Source organism: Schistocerca cancellata, chromosome 4, assembly GCF_023864275.1.
Source record: "Schistocerca cancellata isolate TAMUIC-IGC-003103 chromosome 4, iqSchCanc2.1, whole genome shotgun sequence".
In the NCBI taxonomy this organism is placed as follows: Eukaryota; Metazoa; Arthropoda; class Insecta; order Orthoptera; family Acrididae; genus Schistocerca; species Schistocerca cancellata.
Window position 1 is genome coordinate 215,854,578 of NC_064629.1, and position 26,125 is coordinate 215,880,702.

The window sequence follows — 26,125 nt, forward strand, 5'->3', positions numbered from 1 at the left end:
ACACTATGACCATGACTCTTGTGTACATTATTGTATCTTGTCCATCTAGTTACACAGCATACAGTTCTCATAGTTCTTTCACGCAACAACTGTGTTGGGATCGACTTATTGAAAAATTCATACTTGTCCTTTTGGATCCTGTGACACTTTATCAGAATAAAAATTTGATGTAGAAGACAGAACAGGATTTTGAAGAGATATATAAATATTCAAAGCATGTAATGAGAAGGGTGTCACTTAGAAGCACAGTGCTGAATAAATTAAAAGGTACAAACTAGGAGTCTAAATTAAAACAGTTATCTCAAATTCCAAAGCACTAGTGTTGAACTGTAGCCTATTAACAAGTGAAAGGTGGAAGCCAAAAACTGGAAACACCCGTAAGATGCAAGTGGTAAAATTGTAAAATTAAAAATAAAACAGAGAGAAAGGGGAAGAAAACAGTGGAGGAAAATAGGTGACAAGAGTTGGAAATTATTAAATAGAAATTTTTAATAGCTTTGTTAGCTAGTTGATGGTTCTGTGGCTATTTACTTTTTGTATCCTCCTGATACTGCCAATGTGGTTAGGAGAGAAGCATGTTATGTACTGACTGTGGCACATTTGCTTTAGAATAATGTTAAGTAGCTGAGTAGGCTGCTTTGCTTCTACTCAGAATTGATTCTGATATTGTTAGCTTTCTTTTTTCAAATCTATGCATTATTGCCATTGGTATGTGTCTTATTTTTCAGGTCAAACAAAGCGAGAATCACGTGGAAAAGAATGGGAAGAAAAGAGAGTAATTTTTTGTACCCCACAGATTTTAATGAATGATGTATCAAACAATATATGTCAAGCTGGGGATTTCAAGTGTGTGGTTGTGGATGAAGCACACAAAGCGACAGGAAACCATGCATATGTTCAGGTAATGTCTCTTTTTGCCCTCTGAAAGGTTTGACCTACTTTTATGAGAAACAATTTTTTTTTTCTTTACAAGAGCCCCTCTGAGGCTTGTGGTTTGGCTTATAAATTTCTGCTTTTTTTGTTCCAAGCCACTGATTTGACTGCACGTTGGTCACTAATCACACATTTCCAGATCCTTCACATTAAACTTCAGTCTTTCCAAACATAATTTTGAAATGTCTTTCCACAAGTGTTTACAGTTAGTTGTTTATTCACCCACAGATCATTTTACAATTATAGTAGGCATATTGCTTAAATACATCACTAAAACAATCAGAAGTTAGCAAACATAAAGGTGTAAAGTAACTTGCAAGTATAAGTTAATTTTGGTCCTTAATCAATATATTCACTATCAATTATTTCTGATGTTGGTTGTCTTTGCTTTATAAGAGTGAGATTTCAATGTGCACTTTTCTTTTTGTCATGGTATTGAGGTCAAAATGTCATTCCAATGTTTTTCAAAGTTGTTAATTGTATTAATGTTCTTGCCACTAATCATATCAAGCAACAGGACTAGTTCAGCTCTTGTTTGTGTAAGGATCTGTTGTACACACGGACAATTGGATTATGTTTCCAAGGAGTTATTTCAGCTTCATTTGATGATTGCTTTGTCAGTTTTGGTGTCCTCTTCGGATTGTCTGGATGGTTCTCCTTGGTCACAATCTGACTGGGAATTTCATTCTGTCACTACCCAGCAGTTGATTAAGTTTGAACATTTCTGTGGTTCAAAATGTAATATTACACCTCTACATTCCTGATGCTGCCGAGGAGGTTGGGAGAGAAGCATGTCGTTTGTTGACTGGGACGCTTTCGTCCAAGAGTAATATTACAGCAGCTGAGGGGGCTGCTTTGTGTGCACTCAGGATGGATTATAATATTGTTACCTTACCTGTAGACAAGGGCAATGCTACAGTTGTGTTGGACGAGTAGGATAACAGTCCAAAGATGTACATCTAATCCAGTGTATCACAAACCATACCTGGATCAGAATAACGAAGTGATTGACATCTGTCTGTTTACAGGGGTGCTACCATAGCAACAGCCAATAAGAGAACGTGCTTCTGTTCCTTTCACCATTGTCAGGTCTCTCTGCTATGGCTGCTATAACCAGCCACAAATGACACTTGTGGCCAGTAAGCTAAACAATTATGAGCCAATTCTTTGTGTGCTTTGTTTCTCTGTGTGGCAAGTTAATTTGCGCTACAGTATATCTGAAACTTGCAATGGAAGTGCGCTGAAAAGTACAATTGCTAAACAGAAAGCTGAGTGATCTGCTCATGTCTTGCTCATGTTTTGTGTGCTTGGTGCACAACTATTTAAAAGAGGAGAGAGACAATAGTATGACTCTATTGCCGCTAATGATGGTAGTCGGAAAGAACTGTAGATGCCTTGAAGATACATGAAAACACTGTGAAAGTTGGTAAGGAAAAATACTCTGCAGAAGAGGAAGAGTCCGGTTCATCTAAGCTACGGATACTTGATAAATAGAGGAAAGATTCAAAAGTAACAAATTTGGACTCATTCCAGCAAAATGCTGTTCATTGCCATTATATGAATACCAGGAGAGGAAAGAACATGCAACTATAAAAAAACTGTGTGTTACTTTTTGCGAGGCAGGATTATTCAGTGGCAGCAAGACTTTTTTTGTTAATTGTTTTCCGAGCCCTTGGTTTTTGGTACTAAAAAGTTAATAGACAGAAAATTATAGTGGAGAGAGGTGATACCATAGCATGGTGTTGTCAGTTTTTAAGAAACATTCTTAAAGCACCATTGGAAGACATCGTGCTGCTCGACAAAACCTGGACTGGATCACCCCCAGTCATTCAATCAGAAAAGAATGGACAAATGATAGTATATGTGGAAGTTGTGCTGTTCCTATGGGAAAGGGTGCAAAAGTGATTGTCTTGCACACTGGAATTTCATCTCATTTCATACCCAGCAGTCTCCTTGTTTACAAATTGAGAAAAAACAAGTGGCTACCACTAGGAAATGAACTGTAATAGTTTTCTGAAGTGGTTGAAGGGGCAACTATTAATTATTGCTAAACTTAAATCGGCCATCAGTCATTGTAATATACAGGGTGAGTCACCTAACATTACCGCTGGATATATTTCGTAAACCACATCAAATACTGATGAATCGATTCCACAGACCGAACGTGAGGAGAGGGGCTAGAGTAATTGGTTAATACAAACCATAAAAAAATGCACGGAAGTATGTTTTTTAACACAAACCTACGTTTTTTTAAATGGAACCCCGTTAGTTTTATTAGCACATCTGAACAAATAAACAAATACGTAATCAGTGCCGTTTGTTGCATTGTAAAATGTTAATTACATCCAGAGATATTGTAACGTAAAGTTGACGCTTGAGTACCACTCCTCCGCTGTTCGGTCGTGTGTATCGGAGAGCACCGAATTACGTAGGGATCCAAAGGGAAGGGTGATGGACCTTAGGTACGGAAGAGACTGGAACTTCACATTACGTCCACATGCTAACACCGCTTTATTGGTCTTTTTCACTGACGCACATGTACATTACCATGAGGGGTGAGGTACACATACACACGTGGTTTCCGTTTTCAATTACGGAGTGGAATAGAGTGTGTCCCGATATGTCAGGCCAATAGATGTTCAATGTGGTGGCCATCATTTGCTGCACACAATTGCAATCTCTGGTGTAATGAATGTCGTACACGCCGCAGTACATCTGGTGTAATGTCACCGCAGGCTGCCACAATACGTTGTTTCATATCCTCTGGGATTGTAGGCACATCATGGTAGACATTCTCCTTTAACGTACCACACAGAAAGAAGTCCAGAGGTGTAAGATCAGGAGAACGGGCTGGCCAATTTATGCGTCCTCCACGTCATATGAAACGCCCGTCGAACATGCTGTCAAGGGTCAGCCTAGTGTTAATTTCGGAATGTGCAGGTGCACCATCATGCTGATACCACATACGTTGACGCGTTTCCAGTGGGACATTTTCGAGCAACGTTGGCCGATCATTCTGTAGAAACGCGATGTATGTTGCAGTGCTCTCCGATACACACGATCGAACAGCGGAGGAGTGGTACTCAAGCGTCAACTTTAGGTTACAATATCTCCGGATGTAATTAACATTTTACAATGCAACAAATGGCAATGTTTACATATTTGTTTATATGCTAACAAAACTAACGGGGTTCCATTTAAAAAAACGTAGGTTTGTGTTAAAAAACATACTTCTGTGCATTTTTGTATGGTTTGTATTAAACAATTACACTAGCCCCTCTCCTCACGTTCGGTCTGTGAAATCGGTTCGTCAGTATTTGATTTGGTTTGCGAAATATATCCAGCGGTAACGTTAGGTGACTCACCCTGTATATGCCCCATATCATACAGATAAAGATAAAACATCAGTTATGGCAACGAATAAATGGCTGCGAACTAAGTGGCATTCACCCTTTGACATAATTTGTCTTTATTTTAGTGTTTGACATTTTTGAGTAAATGGTATCTACCGCATTTCCACAATAAATCTCATCTTGTTATCAAGGAATACCCCTCTGCACAAGTACAATGAGTATATGCTCACTACAGTGATTGGCAAGTACTTAAGAAGTTAATATTATTAGGTTGGTGGGTAAGTTAAGCAACAAGGATATTACGACCCTGTAAAGTGAACTCAGTACTGCACATTAAAAGGCAATGAGAGAAGAAAGTCGGTATGGAACTGCACAGCTGTTGCTGTTACAGTCATAGTTCATGAGCATGCACAGTCGAATCAACAACATTGCCCCCTTCCACACTCAGCTGTGCTTTGCTGTCAGTCACTTTCTTATTCTGACCCAACAAAAAGTGTTGCTAGGAAGACTAACAACCTCCTGCAGAGAAGTTCTGTGTTGCAAGAGACTACCAAGAGTCTTATATTATGCTGTTCTCCCTTGATTATGTGGCCTTCCAAAGATGCACAAGGAAGGTTTTCCTCTTATACATGTTTACAGTAAAATTGGTGCTCCAACATACTGTGTAGCAAAACACCTTGCTATTCTGCTGAGTCCACTACTAGGTTGGTGTCTGCATCACATGAATAACTCAACTGATTTCTTACTTCTATTTAAGGGACTATGTTTGAATGACTCTGATATTTTAGTAAGTTTTAATGTGGTCTTTCTCTCCACTCCCATTCCTCTGCTTAATTGTGGTTAGGTTTAGTGTTTAATTAATCAACCTATTTAACATGTGTTGATTTTCACTAGCTTTTTATTCAGTAATCACTTCTGTGAGCAGACAGTTGGAGCTGTGATGAGGAGCCATTTGTCACATATTATTGCCAACCTGTTCATGGAAGATTTCAAGGAATGTGCATCAGAGTTGGCACTATTGAAACCTACATTCTTTTTTAGATGGACGATACTTTTGTCCATTGGCCTCATGGCAGTGAGAATTCAAACAGTTTTTTAGAACATCTGAATTTAATCCACCCGAGTGTTTGCTTTTATATGGAAGTGAAAAAGGATGGCTGCCTTCTTTTCTTTGATGTGTTCATCAGAAGGTAGGTTGATAGTATGTTGAGAAATACATTTTGTAGGAAGCAAACTCTTACTGATTTGTATCTTCAGGTTGGTACGTGTCACCATCCATCTCCATGTGAAGGGGTACTTCATAACTTTGTTAACAGGGCCCACATTATCTTAGACTCTGAAAGTTTGTCAGCTGTGTTAGCTAGTACACATTGAAGTCACCTTTCACAGGAGTGGTTATAGTGAAGACAGATCATATGCATGCAATCATAGTGATCAACTGTGAATTGGTAAAGATAAATGTAAAGTTCTGCTTTCTTGTCCCAGATGGGCCAATCAGGCCCAACTGATCACTGTGTCATCCTCTGCCAATGGTGTCATTGGATGTGGTATGGAGGGGCATTTGGTCAGCACACTGCTCACCTGGTCGTTGTCGGCTTTTTTGGCCTTGGAACCATTACTAATAAGTTGATTAGCTCCTCAGTTGGCTTACTGAGGGTTATTCCTCCCACCAATGGCAAATCTCTGGCAGTACGGGGAACTGAACCTGCCCCCCCCCCCCCTCACACCCACACCCACACTTGGTTTAAGAATCATGAAAGAAGGTTATATATGTGGGAGAGGTCTGGAGACACTGGAAGGTTTCAGATAGATTATATAATGGTAAGACAGAGATTTAGGAACCAGGTTTTAAATTGTAAGACATTTCCAGGGGCAAATGTGGACTCTGACCACAATTTATTGGTTATGAACTGTAGACTAAAACTGAAGAAACTGCAAAAAGGTAGGAATTTAAGGAGATGGGACCTGGATAAACTGAAAGACTCAGAGGTTATAGAGAGTTTCAGAGAGAAGAGGATCAAGTAGGTAAAAAGGTGAGAGCTAGTAGAAATCCTTGGGGAACAGAAGAGATATTGAATTTAATTGATGAAAGGAGAAACTATAAAAATGCTGTAAATGAGGCAGGCAAAAAGGAATACAAACGCTTCAAAAATGAGGTGGACAGGAAGCGCAAAATAACTAAGTGGGGATGGCTAGAGGACAATGTAAGGATGTAGACGCATATAGCACTAGAGGTAAGATAGATACTGCCTACAGGAAAATTAAAGAGATCTTTGGAGAAAAGAGCCCAGATGGAAAACCAGTTCTACGCAAAGAAAGGAAAGCAGAGAGGTGGAAAGTGTATATCGAGGGTCTGTAGAAGGGTGATGTACTTGAGATCAATATTATGGAAATAGAAGAGGATGTAGGTGAAGATGAAATGGGAGATATGATACTGTGTGAAGAATTTGACAGAGCACTGAAAGACCTAAGTCGAAAAAGGTCCCAGGAGTAGACAACATTCCATTAGAACTACTGATAGTCTTGGTAGAGCCAGCCATGACAAAACTCCACCATCTGGTGAGCAAGATGAATGAGATGGGTGAAATACCCTAAGACTTCAATCTCAAAGAAAGCAGGTGCGAAAATTACCAAACTATCAGTTTAATAAGTCACAGCTGCAAAGTACTGACACAAATTCTTTTCATACGAATGGAAAAACTGGTAGAAGCCGACCTTGGGGGAAGATCAGTTTGGATTCCATAGAATTGATGGAACACGTGAGGCAATACTGACCCTATGACTTATCTTAGAAGATAGGTTAAGGAAAGGCAAACCTACATTTCTAGCATTTGTAGACTTAGAGAAAGCTTTTGACAATGTTGACTGGAATACTCCCTTTCAAATTCTGAAGGTGGCAGGGGTCAAGTACAGGGAGCGAAAGGCTATTTACAATTTGTTCAGGAACCAGATGGCAGTTATAAGAGTTGAGGGGCATCAAAGGGAAGCAGTGGTTGGGAAGGGAGTGAGACAGGGTTGTAGCCTATTCCCGATGTCATTCAATCTATATATTGAGCAAGCAGTAAAGAAACAGAAGAAAAATTTGGAGTGGGTATTAAAATCCATGGAGAAGAAATAAAAACTTCAAGGTTTGCTGATGACAGTATAATTCTGTCAGAGATGACAAAGGACCTGGAAGAGCAGTTGAACGGAATGGACAGTGTCGTCAAAGGAGGGTATAAGATGAACATCAACAAAACCAAAATGATTGTAATGGAATGTAATCTAATTAAATCTGGTGATGCTGAGGGAATTAGATCAGAAAGTGAGACACGTAAAGTAGTAGCTAATTTTTGCTATTTGGGGAGCAAAATAACTGATGATGGTCTAAGTAGAGAGGATATAAAAAGTAGACTGGCAGTGGCAAGGAAAGTTTCTGAAGAAGAGAAATTTATTAACATAGAGTATAGATTTAAGTGTCAGGGAGCCTTTTCTGAAAGTATTTGTAGGGAGTGTAGCCATGTATGGAAGTGAAATGTGGACGATAAATAGTTTTGGCAAGAAGAGAATAGAAGCTTTCAAAATGTGGTGCTACAGAAGAATGCTGAAGATTAGATGGGTAGATCACATAACTAATGAGGAGATACTGAATAGAATTGGGGAGAAGAGGAATTTGTGGCACAACTTGACTAGAAGAAGGGATCGGTTGGTAGGACATGTTCTGAGGCATCAAGGGATCACCAATTCAGTATTTGAGGCCAGTGTGGAGGGTAAAAATCATAGATGGAGACCAAGAGATGAACGCACTAAGCAGAGTCAGAAGGATGTAGGGTTTAATAGTTACTTGAAGATGAAGATGCTTGCACAGGATAGAGTAGCATGGAGAGCTGCATCAAACCAGTCTCTGGGCTGAAGACTACATCAACAACAACAACATCATCACTAACTTCTGATATTGGTTCTCTCTCTCTCTCTCTCTCTCTCTCTCTCTCTCTGTGTGTGTGTGTGTGTGTGTGTGTGTGTGTGTGTTGTTTCACACTTCACATCTTCAAATGCAGAATGTCATGTGGGATATTATGTATCATTCACATAAGATGCCTACCATCCAAGCAATCTCATCACTCAATTTTGTTGCATTTCCTCCAGAATAAACCTCAGTTAGGCATCTGAAACAGGTCTTGTATGCAGTACTAATTTGCCATCTTTGAATTCATAGATTCAGCAATAAACAAGACCATCAGAATATTTCTCGTTTCAACCTGTATTTGGCCTGAAGCCACATTTTTAGAATAAGTATGTTTTATCAGTGCCCTTTCCTTACATACACTGATGAGCCGAAACATGACTGCTGCCTACTGTTAGAATGAATGACACCTGGTGTTGTTGTGGGCATGTAACCTAATAAGGAAAGTATGTATATAAGCAGAGCAGAGATGAATAGGGTATCATTCTAGCATCGATACGCTCTGCAAATTGGGAAGACCACTGGAATAAGAAACTACAAAAAGGGCAGATTGTCATGGTCCAACATCTGGGAACACGCATCTTAAAAACAGTGAAGCTGTTCGCATGTTACTATCTTGAGCATCAATAAAAACTGGTGGAATTACAGTGAAACAATGAATGGGTGACAAGGTGTTGGACGTTCACATCATAACAGAACATGGGAGTCAGAGACTGTAAAACGGGATATGTGGTGACCTGTGGCAGATCTGACAGCAGAGTGCTGTGCTGGTGCAGGGATGAGTGTTTTAGAGGACACCATTCAGCAGACATTGTTGAACATGGTGCCCTGCAGCAGATGACCCCTACGTGTTTCCATGTTGACTTAACTACATCGTCAGTTATTGCAATGGGAGTAGGACATCAAGATTGGAGTGTGAATCAATGGGAACATGTTGCCTGGTGGGATGAATTGCATTTCTTGTTACATCTGGTTGGTGTTCCTGTCTGGATATGCTGTCATACAAGCAAAAGGTTTGCTCAACCATACATTGTGCCATGGAAGCAGGTCGATGGGGGCATTATTATTCTATAGCAGACATTCACCTGGGTTTTCATGCAAGTTATGGTAGTAACTGAAGGCACTGTGGGAGTTGTGGGCTACTTGGACATTATTGTGACCCACCTGCATCCCATTATGCTTGATGTCTACCCTGGTGGCAATGGATTCTTCCAGTAGGGTAACTGCCAATCTCACAAGGCCAAACTCATGCTTCAGTGGTTTAAGAAGCATGATAGTGAACTTGTGTTTATGTCTTGGCCACCAAACTTTCATGATCTGAACCTGATGGGACATATCTGAGATTCTATTGAATGCCACCTCCATTCTCACAGACCACTGGTCTATAATTTATGTAAATAACATGTCCTGTGCATAGGCAACAGTTGCCTCATACTTCCAGGGGCTTGTCGAAACTGTTGTGACAGTGCCACAACATTTAACAGTGCTGCCACAACAGTACGCGCAAACGGCGATAGAGGCGCTCCGCAACTCGGCTGAGCACGGGAGTGCCACCTAGCTACGAACGGCGCCGGCCTCATGGCACAGCACGGCAGTCGAATAAGAGATACTGAGTTTTTATCATGTAACCAGCTATTGTTTCTAAGTGAGTGTGTTTGAATATCCACGCAATTATTGGTGATTAAAGGTTATAACACTTTTTGGCGACGAGGTCGGATATATTCACTGCGTTGTGGATTTGTGTGTTCGTGACGGGGCAGACATGGAACAGCTTATGCAAGCGCTCATTGAACAACAAACACAGCTGACGGCTGCTATTCAGGCACAACAAACACAGCTGACGGCTGCTATTCAGGCGTTGTCGACATCGCTTACTCATCGTCTGTCTTCCTCTTCTCCGCCTCCATTCCCTCCGTACGACGAGGCCGCTGAAGACTGGGAGGATTATGAGAAGCGTTTGCGGAAACACTTCTTGGCTTTCGGCGTTGTCGACGCTCCTATGTGTAAGTCGTTATTTCTATCTTGGATTTACCCATGGATCTGTCAGCTGCTATCTCAGTTAGCCCCTCTGCGGGAACCTGCCTCTCTGTCCTTCCAAGAAATGTGTGACTTATTGTCTAACTATTACCGAAAAAACACCCACGTCGTTGCCGCCCGCGTGGCATTCTACCGGTGTCGTAAACAGCCCCATCAATCTTAACGGGCTTGGGCAGCGGAACTACACGGTCTGAGTAGGAAATGTCAGTTTGTCACGGACACTCATCATGAGTCTTATGCTGATTCAATGGTTAGGGATGCTATTCTATGGCTTGCTCCTGATAAAGAAGTTCAGCAACATGCCCTACAACTGCCAAACCCATCGTTGTCGGAAGTTCTAAGCATCGCTCAATCCTTTGAAGTGTCTCACGCTGCTGGTGCGCAAATAGACGCGTGGTGTGATATAGGCGCTGTACAGTCAACTTTCGACACGGACAATTTGCCTGTTTCACAGGAGAACGAAGATGTGGTGGCGGTTCACTCGCGTAAACAACGTCGCGTCGGGCCGCAACGCTCGCAGCAGAAACAGCAACCGCAGAAGCAGGTTCGTTCCGCACTTCCTTCTTGTCCACGTTGTTTCGTACAGCATGACAGGGCCGCGTGTCCAAAACGTTGGACCACGTGTAATTCATGTAGGAAAAAAAGACCACATTGCTTCTATGTGTCAGTCCCCTAAAGTTCCTGTCGATGAGGCATCGGACATGGATGTTAACTGTGTGCTTTCTCAAACAAATAAGTTGTTTGTTACTGTTCGTGTTCTGGATAAAGATATTCACATGCAAGTGGACACTGGCTCTGCAGTAACTCTCATTAATTCTCGCACATATTTGGAGTTGGGCTTCCCTCCCTTGTCTCCAGTTACGCGAAATCTGAGAACTTATAATAAACAGAAAATTCCTATCATTGGCCAGTTTGATGCTTCCACTGCCTACAAGTCTGTTGTTAGGCCCCTCATGTTTTATGTGGTGGATAATGCGGGCACTGAAAACCTGTTCGGTTATGATGCTTTCCAGTTGTTTGGGTTCTCCATTGATGATGATGTGCATCTCATATCTGAGGATATTCCGTATCAACAGCTAGATGGATTGTGTTCTGAATTTTCGTCTGTGTTCTCTGCTGGTCTGGGTCGTGCCAAGGATTTTGAAGCCCACATTACTCTTAAACCTACAGCACGCCCTAGGTTTTTCCGGGCACGCCCTATTCCTGTGGCTTTGCGTGCAGCTGTCAAGGCTGAGATAGACAGGTTAACAGCTTCAGGGATTCTCCTTCCTGTTACCTCCAGCGAATGGGCATCGCCAATCATGGTGGTGTCTAAACCAAACGGAAGTCTGCGATTGTGTGGTGATTTTAAAGCCACTGTCAATGCTCAGAGCCTCATTGACACTTATCCTCTTCCCCGTCCTGAGGAGTTATTTACCAAGCTCGCTGGGGGCCAGTTCTTTTCCAAATTTGACTTATCGGAGGCGTACCATCAGTTGCCGTTGGATGCTTCTTCCAAGGAATTTCACGTCATCAACACTCCTTGTGGGTTGTATCAGTACCAGTGGTTACCATTTGGCGTCACTAGCGTACCGGCCATTTTTCAGCAGTTTTTGGAACAGCTCACGGCTTCCGTTCCCGGCTGCATAAACTATCTGGATGACATTGTTGTCATGGGGGCCTCCACTGAGGAGCACCTTCGCAATTTGCGTTCACTGTTTCGGGTTTTGCATTCGGCTGGGTTGAGGTGCAATCTGGACAAGTCACAGTTCTTCCAACCCTCCATTGTGTATCTTGGTTTCCACTTGTCCCGTGAGGCTATACGTCCTCTGTCAGCACGTTGCGGCCATTAACGCTCTACCCTAGCCGTCTACAGTCAAAGAACTTCAGGCGTTTCCAGGCAAGATTGCTTATTATCACAAATTCATTCCATCCTTGGCGGCGGTAGCTCATCCTCTGCATCAGCTGTTACGCAAAAACGTCCCTTTCTGTTGGTCCGACGAGTGTGAGCAGGCTTTTGTCCGCCTGAAGGCTCATTTGCAGTCGGCACCTTGTCTTGCCACATTCTGTCCGGGTCAGCACTTGGTTCTGGCGACTGACGCGTCACAGTACGGCCTAGGGGCTGTTCTCGCCCATCGGTATGAGGATGGGTCGGAACGACCCATCGCCTATGCTTCCAAGACCCTCAACGATGCGCAACGGCGTTACTCTCAAATCGAAAAGGAGGCGCTCGCTATCATTTATGCTCTAAAAAAGTTCAGCGTTTCTTTGTATGGTTCTAAGTTTCACCTCATCACTGACCACAAGCTGGTCTCTCTGTTCAGCCCATCGGCGTCACTTCCGGATAAGGCAGCTCACCGCCTGCAACGTTGGGCCTAATACTTGTCTCGTTTTCACTATGAGATTCACTATCGCCCCACGGCCCAGCACGCCAACGCTGACGCATTGTCGCGATTGCCGATGGGCCCCGACCCGGTTTTCGATCGTGATGAGCTACTCTGTTTCCACATTGATGAGAAAGAACATCATGCGGTCGAGGGTTTTCCACTTACAGGTTCGCAGGTCGCGTCAGCTACTGCGCGGGACCCGGTCCTGCGTCAGGTGATCGGTTTTGTTCAACGGGGTTGGCCGGACAGGACCAAGGGCCGGGCATCGGATCCCCTTCGCAACTACCATGCCTTGCGCCTTCATCTGTCTGTTCGTGATGGTGTTGTTCTTCTGGCCACAGATGGCGCATCTCCACGGGTCGTGGTGCCAGCCTCTCTTCGCAAAGATGTTCTCAAACTGTTGCATGAAGGCCATTGGGGGATTTCTCGGACTAAGTCCCTGGCCCGCAGGCACGTTTATTGGCCCGGTATTGATTCGGACATCGCCCACATGGTTGCTGTGTGTGGTCAGTGTGCTCAACAACTGGCTGCACCTTGTACAATGCCCTATCTGTGGCCTGATCCGGCGCAGCCATGGGAACTGGTGCACACTGACTTTGCCGGCCCCTTCCTCGGTACTTATTGGTTACTGTTGATTGACGCCTTCTCAAAGTTTCCGTTTGTTGTTCGATGCCCGTCGCCCACCACTGTGGCGACGACGCTGGCTTTGTCCAAAATCTTTGCGCTAGAAGGTCTTCTATCCACGATTGTCACGGACAATGGCCCTCAGTTCTCCTCGCAGGCCTTCCGTGATTTTTGTACTGGATAAGGGATTCATCATGTTACAGCACCGCCCTTCCATCCGCAATCAAATGGGGAGGTCGAGCGCCTTGTCCGCACTTTCAAAAGCCAGATGAAAAAATTCCTTAGTGATTTTTCCACAGATGACGCTCTGCTGCAATTTCTGATTTCTTATCGCTTCACACCTCTGGGTGATCGCAGCCCTGCTGAACTCTTGCATGGCCGCCAACTGTGCACTCTAGTGCACCTGCTTCACCCTGTCAGGCCTTGTGCTGTGTCCCCTAGTGTGGGAAAATACTCGGTGGGCGCCGACGTGTGGGCACGAGGGTATGGATCTCGCCCTAAATGGATTCCAGGGGTGGTCAAGGCTCTTCGTGGCCGCCGGCTTTGTGAAATACGTACGGACGACGGCATGGTTGTTCGCCATTACGACCAGATGCGCCCACGAGTGGTGGCCACGCCGGTGCCACCGCCCCTTCCTTCGCCTCCACCAGCCCGAGAAGCCAGTCCTGTCGCTGCTGCCGATCTACCGTACGTGTTGATGCAGCCGACGTTGCTACCGCTTTCGAGTACACCGTAACCGGCCCCAGTCGCGATGCCGCCTTCTCCGGGACCCATCTTGCTGGAGCACACCCCCGGGTCCATGACACCTATGGATGCTGTTCCGGAGTTTTCACCCATCATCTCATCCAGGAGGCACGTTCCATGCACGAGCTTCCGTCCTGGACTTTTTCAACCGTACTCTCGTGTCTCTCTGCGGGATCTTCTCGGGGCCTCAAAAGAGGCCATGGATGTCTCCGCACTGTCCATGTCTCCAAGGAAGTGAGTGTTTTTTTTTCAAGGGGGGGAAAAGTGTTGTGACAGTGCCACGACATTTAACAGTGCCGCCACGACAGTACGCGCAAACGGTGATAGAGGTGCTCCGCAACTCGGCTGAGCGCAGGAGCGCCACCTAGCTACAAACGGCGCCGGCCGCATGTCACGGCACGGCAGTCGAATAGGAGATACTGAGTTGTTATTGGTGATTAAAGGTTATAACAGAATCCATACCACACAGAATGGTTACTGTATTCTATTTCCAAGGTGGACTAATACACTATTAAGCTGGTATTTATAGTAACTTGGCTCATCAGTTTTGTTTATTTCTATGAAATGTGACACCGATTCCTTAACATATGCAGCGACAAACAAATGCCTGTGACAGTTGGTTGGCAGTTTGAACAAATTTATAATAATGATTAAGCTTACAGATGCCGCTTAACGAAACTTGGCATTATTTCAGGGAAATTTACCAGACTTGGAAAATCTCTATCTTTTAGTTTCAAGCAGTGTTGACTACACTTACACTGCTGACCCTCAGGAGTTGTTGTATATGTACCACATTAAATAAGATATCCAGAAAACACTGTTAATGGAACATTCGCTTCGTCTGTTCAAGAATATGACAAAATCTGCAGTGCAGTTGCCTTTTTAAGTTAACAGGAACAGTATGTAACTTCTTAGACTAAATAGCGAAACACTTTGTGATAAAGACTCATTTTCTGGTGACTGAAATATTTTGTGAGACTATTTAGTGAGCTGTCAGTTTATTGAATGATCCACATGCAAAAACTTTCTGTGGCATTATATAAGTAAAAAACAGTGCTATAATTTTGATTTTCATCATTATATCTGAAAAATTTCATTCACTGTGTCACTGAGCCAGGTGGTACAGTGATTAAGGCACTGTACTTGCATATGGGAGGTGTATGATTGAGGATCAGATCCTCATCCACTTATTATTGTGATGGATTTTTTGTGGTTTCCCTAAATTGATTAAGGCAAATGCTGTGGTGTTTCTTGTGAAAAGGCCAGAGCTAATTTCATTTGTTATCCATGTGTGGTCCAATATTGTGTTCCATATCTTATGCCATATTCATTGAACATATCTACATCTACATTTATACTCCGCAAGCCACCCAACGGTTAATCTCCCTTCCATAATTCACTATACATAATGCAAAACAAATTAGTGCATCAAATTATACATTGATGCCATGCACAGAAATTAAAAAAGAAAACATACAATCGTTGAGTATAATTAAGAAACTTCAAGAAATACTAAATTATGTTTCAGAAGTCAGTTATAAATTTATTTTGAATAAATCATCAATAAATGCAGCACTGTTGGTAGTGGCTTTGTTACCATATGTGAATTTCTTTCTGCAGAAAGGCAACTAATCCAAAATTTATGTTTCCTTTTTTTTATGATTATGGTTCTGAGTGGATCAGTCCATTGTTCACCATGAAAAGGAAACCTTTTTGCTCGTTAACATGGGTCTGGAAATGCCGTCAATTTTCCATGTACTGCAGATAGGGAACTAGTCCAGGACATGTTGGTGGAAGCAGGAAAGGTACTATACAGTGGCTGACATTTTTGAAGCCATGAAACATTCCTCAAAAAATGATTACATGTTTTCCATTTTTCAAATGAAAATGGATTCTTTTATCGACTACAGTTCCTGGTGGCCTACCTTTTATAAAAGAACCTGGCTGAGTGATTATTCATATTGTAAAGTCATTCATAGATGCCTGAAATGGATTCTCATTATTTTGAAATACCATGAGAAGACCTTTTCAGCTAAAAATCCACGTAGAGTTATGTGTGACATGATTATTGCTGGGTTGACAATGGACAATTTTAGGCTGAGAAAAAGCTGAACAAACTTTGAAACTTCCTTCAAACAAAGCCAACAGATCCGTACTGCCTATAAATAAGAAACCTTTGGTTTATATCCCTCAAGGCAAGATTTAGTTTTGGAATTCAGTCACATTGTGGTCAGAAACAATAGTATCTCATGATGTAGATGAGAATAAATGAGTAATACAACCATACAAAATTCAAGTATTATTCAGAAATATGCAACAAACAATGCTTTAAAACAAGTAACTGAACTCGAAAATTACCTGAAAATCCAGTGTACTGCAGAAAGAGAACCTGTCCTACACAAAGTCATTCCCCTCTTTCTCCATACATCATACTTGACTTCTACCTTTGTATAATAAACAAGTATACCTACATCAAGAAACCAGAAATACATGTCAGGAGAGAAATTGCACTAAATTGATTTTACACGATTTTTTTCTCTCTTCTGTAGAAGTAGGAAATGTGGACATACTGCCTTTCTACAGTAAGTGGTTCATATATTCTATTCCCAGATTCTAATTTTGTAATAATGCTTGCCACATCTATAAACTTTATACAGTTAAGTCTTAAATGATGCTAAATAGTGACCTCCAAGCCATTATTGTCTTTTTTAACTCTCTGCACAGAGTGTATACACTGTGGTACAATGAGGAAATGTGGAGAAAATATGGGAATTCTTTCATCGAGGAGAAATCCGGGAAGAACCTGGAAATTTTTTATAATTCTGGGAATTTTTATTTACTTTGGTTTTTAGTTAAATTTTTGTAAGCTTGAGTGGTAAGAACTGATATTCTAACAAAAAAGTTTTACTTTGCCCCGCTACTGTGGTATAGTACTATTGCAATAAAACAAACGAGAGGATAACATTAAAATAAAACTTCAGCTGCAGAGAAAATGCGCCATTTACAACAAAAAAACGCAGTGTTCACACAAACATCTGCCAACAGCAATATGCAGTACTTCATAAAAACAAACTGCTTTCAATGTGTCTTTCTGGCGAGAATTGTTTCAGTGAACGTGATGACACAACTGTGTATATTTCTAACAGGTCATAGGAAAATATTGTAAATGGTGGTTTGAGAAACATTACTTTCAAAGTAAATTTCTTTTACTCAAGATGAATTATGTTACATGTGGGAGTGTGTGATGAATTTATTGAATCATGGAACATTAGACTCTCATTCAAAATTTAACACTGATGACCAGCCACTTAGAAAAATTTCAGGCCCAGAAGATGAGCCATTTGTGCCATTATTTAAAATTTTACTGGCACATTTTTGTTTGATGTATCTTAAAGAGTAACACCAACCAAAATGTGAAGTGAGTTGTTGAGCAGTTTCACTCGTAATTTGCTTTTCTATGGAAAAGTGCTCGACAGACCAAATGTTCAGCCAGGTAATTCATGAAATGTGCGATGCACGGTGAAATTGATAATCTTGCTTTCAGAAATAGTCAGCTGCTACAACTTAAGCTGTGCTCGTAGGATGCTGTGTAACCATACCCCCTGAAAAAATATCAAAAGCTTTTGATGAACAATATTATATGTGGAAGCTTAGCTTTTCTTGTAGCTATACTGTATGTTTATTCATTTAAACCATTAACTTTTACTATTTGTGTGTTCGCGCTTCTTAACAGTGATGTTGGCTGACAACATCACGTGTCCTATGCTCTGAATGTCTGCTGTCTTTGGCTGGTGAGGTCATGTGGCATGAGCTATGATTGGCTGACAAAAGTGCATCACAATCTCAGTTTCAGTGCTTTGGAAGCTACTGTGCTGTATTGGGTGGAACTCATGTTTATATTTTCATAATACAAAAATATGCAGTGTAAATGTTGCTGCACATCAGTGACCTTTCAAAAACACATAGTTTTTTGCTTGTTTTCGTTTCCTAAAGTGCCAGGATGTTCTATGGTGGTGTATAAAACATTCACCATTAAAAGGATTAATAAGGTTTACAGCTGTGAGGGAAAGTATGCTGTCACTTAACACAGTAAAAATATACTTTCAACTGGGGTAAAGTGCATTTTCACCTGAGAAAAGTGTATTTATAACTGAGAAATCCAGGAAAAACCTGGGATGCCTGATATGTGTATTGGTACCTGGCACCTCGAAACTCTTCTGTGGCAATGGTCAGGTGTCAGACAGATCCTGCACACCTCAGTGGTGAGAGAATGTGTGTGCAGTCTTAGCTTGAAAGGACTCTTTGAGGCATGTCAACACAATGGACAGTGCATACAAGCTGCATTGTCACATTCATGATTGGAGTCACAGTGTGCTCTATTAATCTGCACTGGGAGGGTACATTTATTTTTACCTCCTTTACACTAGAGGCTGTACATAGAGATTTCCTGTGCTCAAAAGAGAATGGAGAAGAAGTTTCCAACAAAAAGAAACACATGCTATGCACATCTTGACAGTGGTGGACAGCTTTTTTAAGAAGTATACGTAACTTGACCTGTTGTTGAAAACAAATTGAAGAATGACTCATTAGATTTGTGTAGTCTCTTGCAGCTGTCATTGGTCAAAATTGTTAACATCATGGTTATTTATTACTGAGTATCTAAGATTAGATAACTGCCACAGGGTCATATATGGCAGTCTGTACAGCCTTCTATTGGACTATGATTTCAACAATAGGTTCATTAATTTGTTAATTGAATTACCCCCTCCCCCACTCCTGCCAATGCCACTTGTGACTTGTGTTGGATTTTCTCTCTTGTTCCTCAGTATTTAGTGACATAAAAATTGGTTTCTGCCAGTGTTATTTTTCCCCCTGAATTGTGGTTGTTGTCATTGTCTCTGGATATTTTTGCATTCAATAAACTCATCACATGGGTAGTCTTCAGTAGACCTCTTCCAACTGATTGCACTCCAACAGTACACCCTCATCAAAACTTGGAGAGGTCTCACACATGTGACCCCAGTGTTACAGTTGTAGTCATACCTACCCACATCCCATCAGGTAATCATCTCGATTTTTTCTTATCTCTTGGAATCTTGCCAGGAACTTCCTTATTGCACCTACCCTCCATTTGCACAGTTATCTGTTCTGTGCGAATATGCTTTATTTCCACTTTGGTCTTAATCATGTCTTACTTTTCAGTCTGTTACCTGTTACAATTGTCCATTTTCCTGTCTCTACTAGTAAATCCCAACATATCTCTCCAATGATTACACAGTGACCCTTTGTTTATGATTGGTTTCCATAGAAAGGGCATGTCTCACAACCACTAGTCAGAATTGGAAATACATGCTGATTGTAAACTTCCAATTTCATACACAATGGAAATTTAGTTTTGAAACTATATTTAGTTTACCAGAAACACTCCATATTACTTTTACTTGTTTATTTATTTCCTTTTCTGTTCACTCTGTTGTCTTCAAGAACTCTAAATACAAAGCTCATCAAATGATTGTATGACTTCATTGTTGACTTGTACTGTTCCCCTTTCAGAGTACTCTGAGGTGACAAAAGTCATGGAATAGCAATACGCACATATAAATATGAAGGCAGTATAACATACAAAAGGTACGAGGGTGAGTCAAATGAAAACCTTAAATATTTTTTTAAATATTATTTATTGTGCAGAAGTGGTACAAAGCTATATCACTTTTCAACACAATCTCCCCCACGCTCAATGCAAGTCCTCCAGTGCTTACAAAGTGCATAAATTCCTTTAGAAAAAAATTCTTTTGGTAGACCGCGCAACCACTCATGCACCGCGTGGCGTACCTCTTCATCAGAACGGAATTTCTTTCCTCCCATTGCGTCTTTGAGTGGTCCAAACATATGGAAATCACTTGAGGCAAAGTCTGGTGAATATGGTGGATGAGGAAGACACACAAAATGCAGACCTGTGATTATTGCAACTGTTGTACGGGCAGTTTGGGGCCTTGCATTGTCATGTTGCAAAAGGACACCTGCTGACAGCAGTCCACTTCATTTTGATTTTATTGCAGGCCGCAGATGATTTTTTAGGAAATCTGTGTATGATACGATCTGTGTATGATGCACTGGTGACAGTAGTCCCTCTAGGCATGTAATATTCCAAAATGACGCCTTTTTCATCTCAAAAGAGAGTCAGCATAACCTTCTCTGCTGATGGTTCTGTTCGAAACTTCTTTGGTTTTGGTGATAAGGAATGGCGCCATTCCTTGCTCACTCTCTTCGTTTCTGGTTGGTAGAAGTGAACCCAGGTTTTGTCCCCAGTAATTATTCTTGCAAGGAAGCCGTCACCTTCTCGTTCAAAGCACCGAAGAAGTTCTTCACAAGCATCAACACATCGTTCTCTCATTTCAGGAGTCAGCTGCCTTGGCACCCATCTTGCAGACACTTTGTGAAACTGGAGCACATCATGCACAGTGTGTTGTGCTGACTCATGACTAATCTGTAAACATGCTACAATGTCATTCAGTGTCATTCGGCGGTTTTCCTTCACTATGGCTTCAACTGTTGCAATGTTCTGTGGAGTCACAACTCGTTGTGCCTGACCTGGGCTAGGAGCATCTTCCACTGAAGTCACACCATTTGCTAACTTCCTACTTCATTCGTAGACTTGCTGCTGTGAGAAACATGCATCACCATACTGAACCTTCATTCATCGATGGATTTCAATAGGTTTCACACCTTCACTACGCAAAAACCGAACAACAAAATTGCTGTTCTTCCCTGGTGCAAGTCGCAAGTGGGGCGGCCATCTTTATACTGATACTGCGATGGTATGTGTGCATCTGCACTATGCTGCCACCTACAGGCCATTCTGCATGCTGTTTGTAGCACGCATACCAACTTGCAAGATAACGGCACGAAATTTCGATTCATTATTACAAATTTAAAGTTTTCATTTGACTCACCCTCGTATAAAAGGGCAGTGCATTGGCGGAGCTGTCATTTGTACTCAGGTGATTCATGTGAAAAGGTTTCGGATGTAACTTCGAACATGGAATGGTAGTTGGAGCTAGACACTTTGGAGATTCTATTTCAGAAATCATTAGAGAATTCAGTAGTCTGAGATCCACAGTGTCAAGGGTGTGCTGAGAATACCAAATCTCAGGTGCTACCTCTTGCCACGAACAACACAGTGGCTGATGACTTTCACTTAATGACTGAGAACCACAGCATTTGTACAGAGTTGTCAGTGCTAACAGATAAGCAACACTGCATGAATTAATCACAGAAATCAATGTGGGACATACGACAAATGTATCTATTAGGACAGTGCAGCAAAATCTGGTGTTAATGGTCTGTGGCAGCAGGCAACCAGTGCTAGTGCCTTTGCTAACAACACAACATCGCCTGCAGTGCCTCTCCCGGGCTTGTGGCCATATCAGTTGGACCCCAGATGACTGGAAAACTGTGGGCTGGTCAGATCAGTCTCGATTTCAGTTGGTAAAAGCTGATGGTAGGTTTCAAGTGTGGCGCAGACCCCGTGAAGGTATGGACCCAAGTTGTCAAAAACGCACTGTGCAAGCTGCTGGTGGCTTCACAATGGTGTGGGCTGTATTTGCATGGAATGAACTGAATTGTCTGGTCCAATTGAAGTGATAATTCACTGGAAATGGTTATGTTCAGCTATTTGGAGGCCATTTGCAGCCATTCATGGACTTCATGTTGCCAAACAATGATGGAATTTTTATGGATGATAATGCGCCTAGTGACTGGGCCACAATTGTTCGCGAACGGTTTGAGGAACATGCTGGATGATTAGAGCGAATGATCTGGTCGCCCAGATCAACCAACATGAATACCATTGTACATTTAAAGGACGTAATCAAGAAATCAGTTCGTGCACAAAATCCTGCATTGGCAACACTTTCACAATTATTGACAGCTATAGAGGCAGCATAGCCCAATATTTCTCCAGGGTACTTCCAACAACATGTTGAGTCTGTGCCACATTGAGTTGCTGCACTGCACCAGGCAGGAGGAGGTCCAATACAACATTAGAAGGTATCCTATGACTTTTGTGAACTCAGTGTATTAGTGTGTTGAGTGTATTCTATAATAGGGTTAGAATAATTTATTTTCAGACCTACTTTTAAACTTACGCTATTAAGTTCTTCCATAGCTCATGTGTACTACAGGCAGACAGTACAGTTCCTTCCGTTATTCCTTCTTCATTTTTCCAACTTATGGATCTGAAAACCTCCTGTAGTATTTTGGTGGTACTGAATCCCATTGACTTATTACACTTTCAGTTGAGTTTCCTTTATGCTGAAATGTGATGGAAGCTGGAGCATTAACATGTATATTCTTCGTTCTGAATCCCATATATTCTATTATAGGGTTAGAATAATTTATTTTCAGACCTACTTTTAAACTTACGCTATTAAGTTCTTCCGTAGCTCATGTGTACTACAGGCAGACAGTACAGTTCCTTCCGTTATTCCTTCTTCATTTTTCCAACTTATGGATCTGAAAACCTCCTGTAGTATTTTGGTAGTACTGAATCCCATTGACTTATTACACTTTCAGTTGAGTTTCCTTTATGCTGAAATGTGATGGAAGCTGGAGCATTAACATGTATATTCTTCAGTACACTGATATTTGTCAGCTGTTAATACAGATTTTGTTAAAACTTAGAAGCTTTCACAAAATTCTGAATCCCATATAAAGTGGTAATTTGTACTCATTTCTCCATTCAGCAATTTCATTCACGTCACGCAAGTGTACCATTGTGCTATATTCATTTCTAAAGCCAATTGTTTCTATATTCAGTTGGTGGCAATTTTAGTGTTTATCTTATTCATTACAGAAAAGAAGCTCATGTATGTATATTTTTATCTTTCCCACCTAATTTCGTGTGCATTAGATTAGTTACAGTATTATTAAAATTTTGGATAGTTTCCTTCCTCCACAATCATTCTGTAATTATTTCTTCATCATCTGTAATAATCTCTACTGAATCTGAGAACTACACCTTCCCTTTCTTCGTATCTCAAATAGATTTATACACATCATCTGTCATCAATTGTGGAATGTTATTAATGTCATTATTAACTTTTAAATAATGTATGGAAAGTTTTGTATCTGCACAGGCATGACAGTACTGTGAAGCCCTCCTGTCAGCACAATTGTCACTATTGTAGCGAATGTTGGGTGCACAACATGGAAGCTGGGGAGTTAGATTCCATAAGAGGAAAAACTCGATGTATGTGTTAAACTACGGAGTAGCAGAGAGTCTTAACATCGCATAGAGCCTGGCATGGAGAAATCACAGAATGCAACCTATATGTATGACCAAAAGACACTAAGTGATCGAAAGTATCCGGACACCCCCAAAAACATACATTTTTTATATTAGGTACATTGTGCTACCCACCTACTGCCAGGTACTCCATCTCAGCAACCCCAGTAGTCATTAGACATCTTGAGAGAGCAGAATGGGGTGTGTGGTCAGGTGATTGGGTGTCACTTGTGTCATACATCTGTATGCAAGATTTCCACATTCCTAAACATCCCTAGGTCCACTGTTTCTGATGTGATAGTGAAGTGGAAATGTGAAGGGACATGTACAGCACAAAAGTGTGCAGGCCGACCTCATCTGTTGACTGACAGAGACTGCCGACAGTTGAAGAGGGTCATAATGTGTAATAGGCAGACATCTATCCAGACCATCACACAGGAATTCTAAACTGCATCAGGATCCATTGCAAGTACTATGACAGTTAGGTGGGGTGGGGTGGGGGGGGGGGGGGGGGAACTTGGATTTCATGGCCAAGCGGCTGCTCATAAGCCATACATCATGCCAGCATATGCCAAATGGTGCCTTGCTTGTTGTAAGGAACATAAACATTGGATGATTGAACAGTGGAAAAACGTTGTGTGGAGTGACGAATCACAGTACACAATGTGGTGATCCGATGGTAGGATGTGAGTATGGCGAATGGCCAGTGAACATCATCTGCCAGCTTGTGTAGTGCCAACAGTAAAATTCGGAGGTGGTGATGTTATGGTGTGGTTGTGTTTTTCATGGAGGGGGCTTGCACCCCCTTGTTGTGTTGCATGGCACTATCACAGCACAGCCCTACATTGATGTTTAAGCACCTTCTTGCTTCCCACTGTTGGAGAGCAATTCAGGGATGGCAATTGCATCTTTCAACACGATTGAGCACCTGTTCATAATGCACGGCCTGTGGCAGAGTGGTTACACAACAGTAACATCCCTGTAATGGACTGCCCTGCAGAGAGTCCTGACTTGAATCCTATAGAACAGCTTTGGGATGTTTTGGAACACCGACTTCGTGGCAGACCTCACTGACCAACATCGATACCTCTCCTCAGTGCAGCACTACATGAAGAATGGGCTGCCATTCCCCAAGAAAACTTCCAGCATCTGACTGAACATATGCCTGTGAGAGTAGAGGCTGTCGTCAAGGCTAAGGCTGGGCCAAGACCATATTGAATTCCAGCATTACTGATGGAGGGCACCACAAACTTGTAAGTCATTTTCAGCCAGGTGTCTGGATACTTTTGATCACATAGTGTAGGTAGCATGCAGAACCAAGAACGCGGTGTGATATGAAAGCTATGTCTGTGTTAGTACATCTCTGCATAAGAACTGACTGCACAGACTTAGAGCCGCAAGCAAGTAAACACCTGAAGCAAGTGTTCTGCCCATACAACAATCTGTGCATGCCGTCCTTGTTAGCTTTTCACATTACTTTGCCGTGAGACCCATGCCAGCTAATTTGTGTCCATACGTACGTCCCCTGATGCGGATCTGAAGAAATCTTTGTAAAGATAACAACTCACTAGATAGTAGAGGTGGTATATTACAGAAACAAGACTGAAAACTTCCCTAGCTTTTGGACGAATCCTCATTCGAGTGCACCCACACATGTATATGCGCCCTATCCTTCACCCCCATTCCCCCACCTGTCCCCTCACACTCACCCCCCCCTCCTACACACACACACACACAAACAAACAAACAAACAAACAAACAAACAAACAAACTTGTACAGCTACATTGTGGGAGATGATTATTAACTTTTACATATTTGTGATTTAGTTGTTGAACATTTAACAGATCAAGGGTAGAAAGGAGGTCAGCATCAGTCTTAATATCACCTTATTTTTTGCAGATCTAGATTTCAACTAGCAGCGCAGCTCTAATCACTATTATAAATAGGAAAATAACGCAGGAATCAAACATTGGCAGAGCACAACCGCCAAGAACCATGTCACAGTTGCACAAAATACTGAATGCACTACTACATGGCTGCTGTTTACAGACCCATACAGCTAACCTTGGTTTATACCATATTGTATGGCCAACACCCTCTATTTCCATTATCTATATATGAAAAAGTAGATTAAGATAAATTGATACATAAGAACAAAATGAATCCAAATAATAATTATAATAATATACAGTTTTTTCAGGAGACGTATAAATAAAAATAAGTATTGCAACAAATGTCACTTATCATGAAGTACATTAAAATGCAATAAAAAACCTTATTTCTTAAATTATTAAATCAGAAGTTACATACTTGTGTACAAATTATAATTGACCACTCTTTTTATTTTATAATCAAAAAATATAAAATATAATTGCCAACACAAATGTATGTAGACACTACATAATGCAATTTTGAAATCACCATCATAGCCACCATTCAAAAGTATAATACAATAAAAAGTTTATAATACCCTTGTTAGCAAATTTCAAAAAATTTTAGTAGTGTACATTGTCGCTAAAAAAACCGCTTTGCAATGTGTACAATTGTTAATACTGGAAAGACAACTTCAATTTTTAGTTATGCAGTTTGTATTCATATGGTACACTGTCAAACATTACGACATAGGGATGGGTGCACTAGGGTGAAAGTGTTCCTCCTGGGTTGCCACCACGTCTTCTATTACGAAGGTAGCTTTCAAAAAGCTCCAAAAAATGGGTGCTTTCCATTGACACTTGCCCATTGAGCAAGATAGTTCGAGGTCTCTGATGGCAAAAAATCTTTATATCCTCAAACAAATTCAAAAAATCTGCCTTTCTCATCTCTGTGGAGCAATTTCAG

General features: G+C 41.5%; 1 protein-coding gene across 1 annotated transcript in view; it reads left to right on the plus strand.

Annotated features, from left to right (window-relative positions):
• Positions 1 to 26,125, plus strand: part of LOC126183299 (Fanconi anemia group M protein) — a 237,968-nt gene that overhangs the window by 68,320 nt on the left and 143,523 nt on the right. Inside the window, exon 5 of the mRNA XM_049925138.1 lies at positions 729 to 901. Within this exon, the coding sequence (XP_049781095.1) occupies positions 729 to 901 (173 nt within the window). The remainder of the gene's footprint in view (positions 1 to 728; positions 902 to 26,125) is intronic.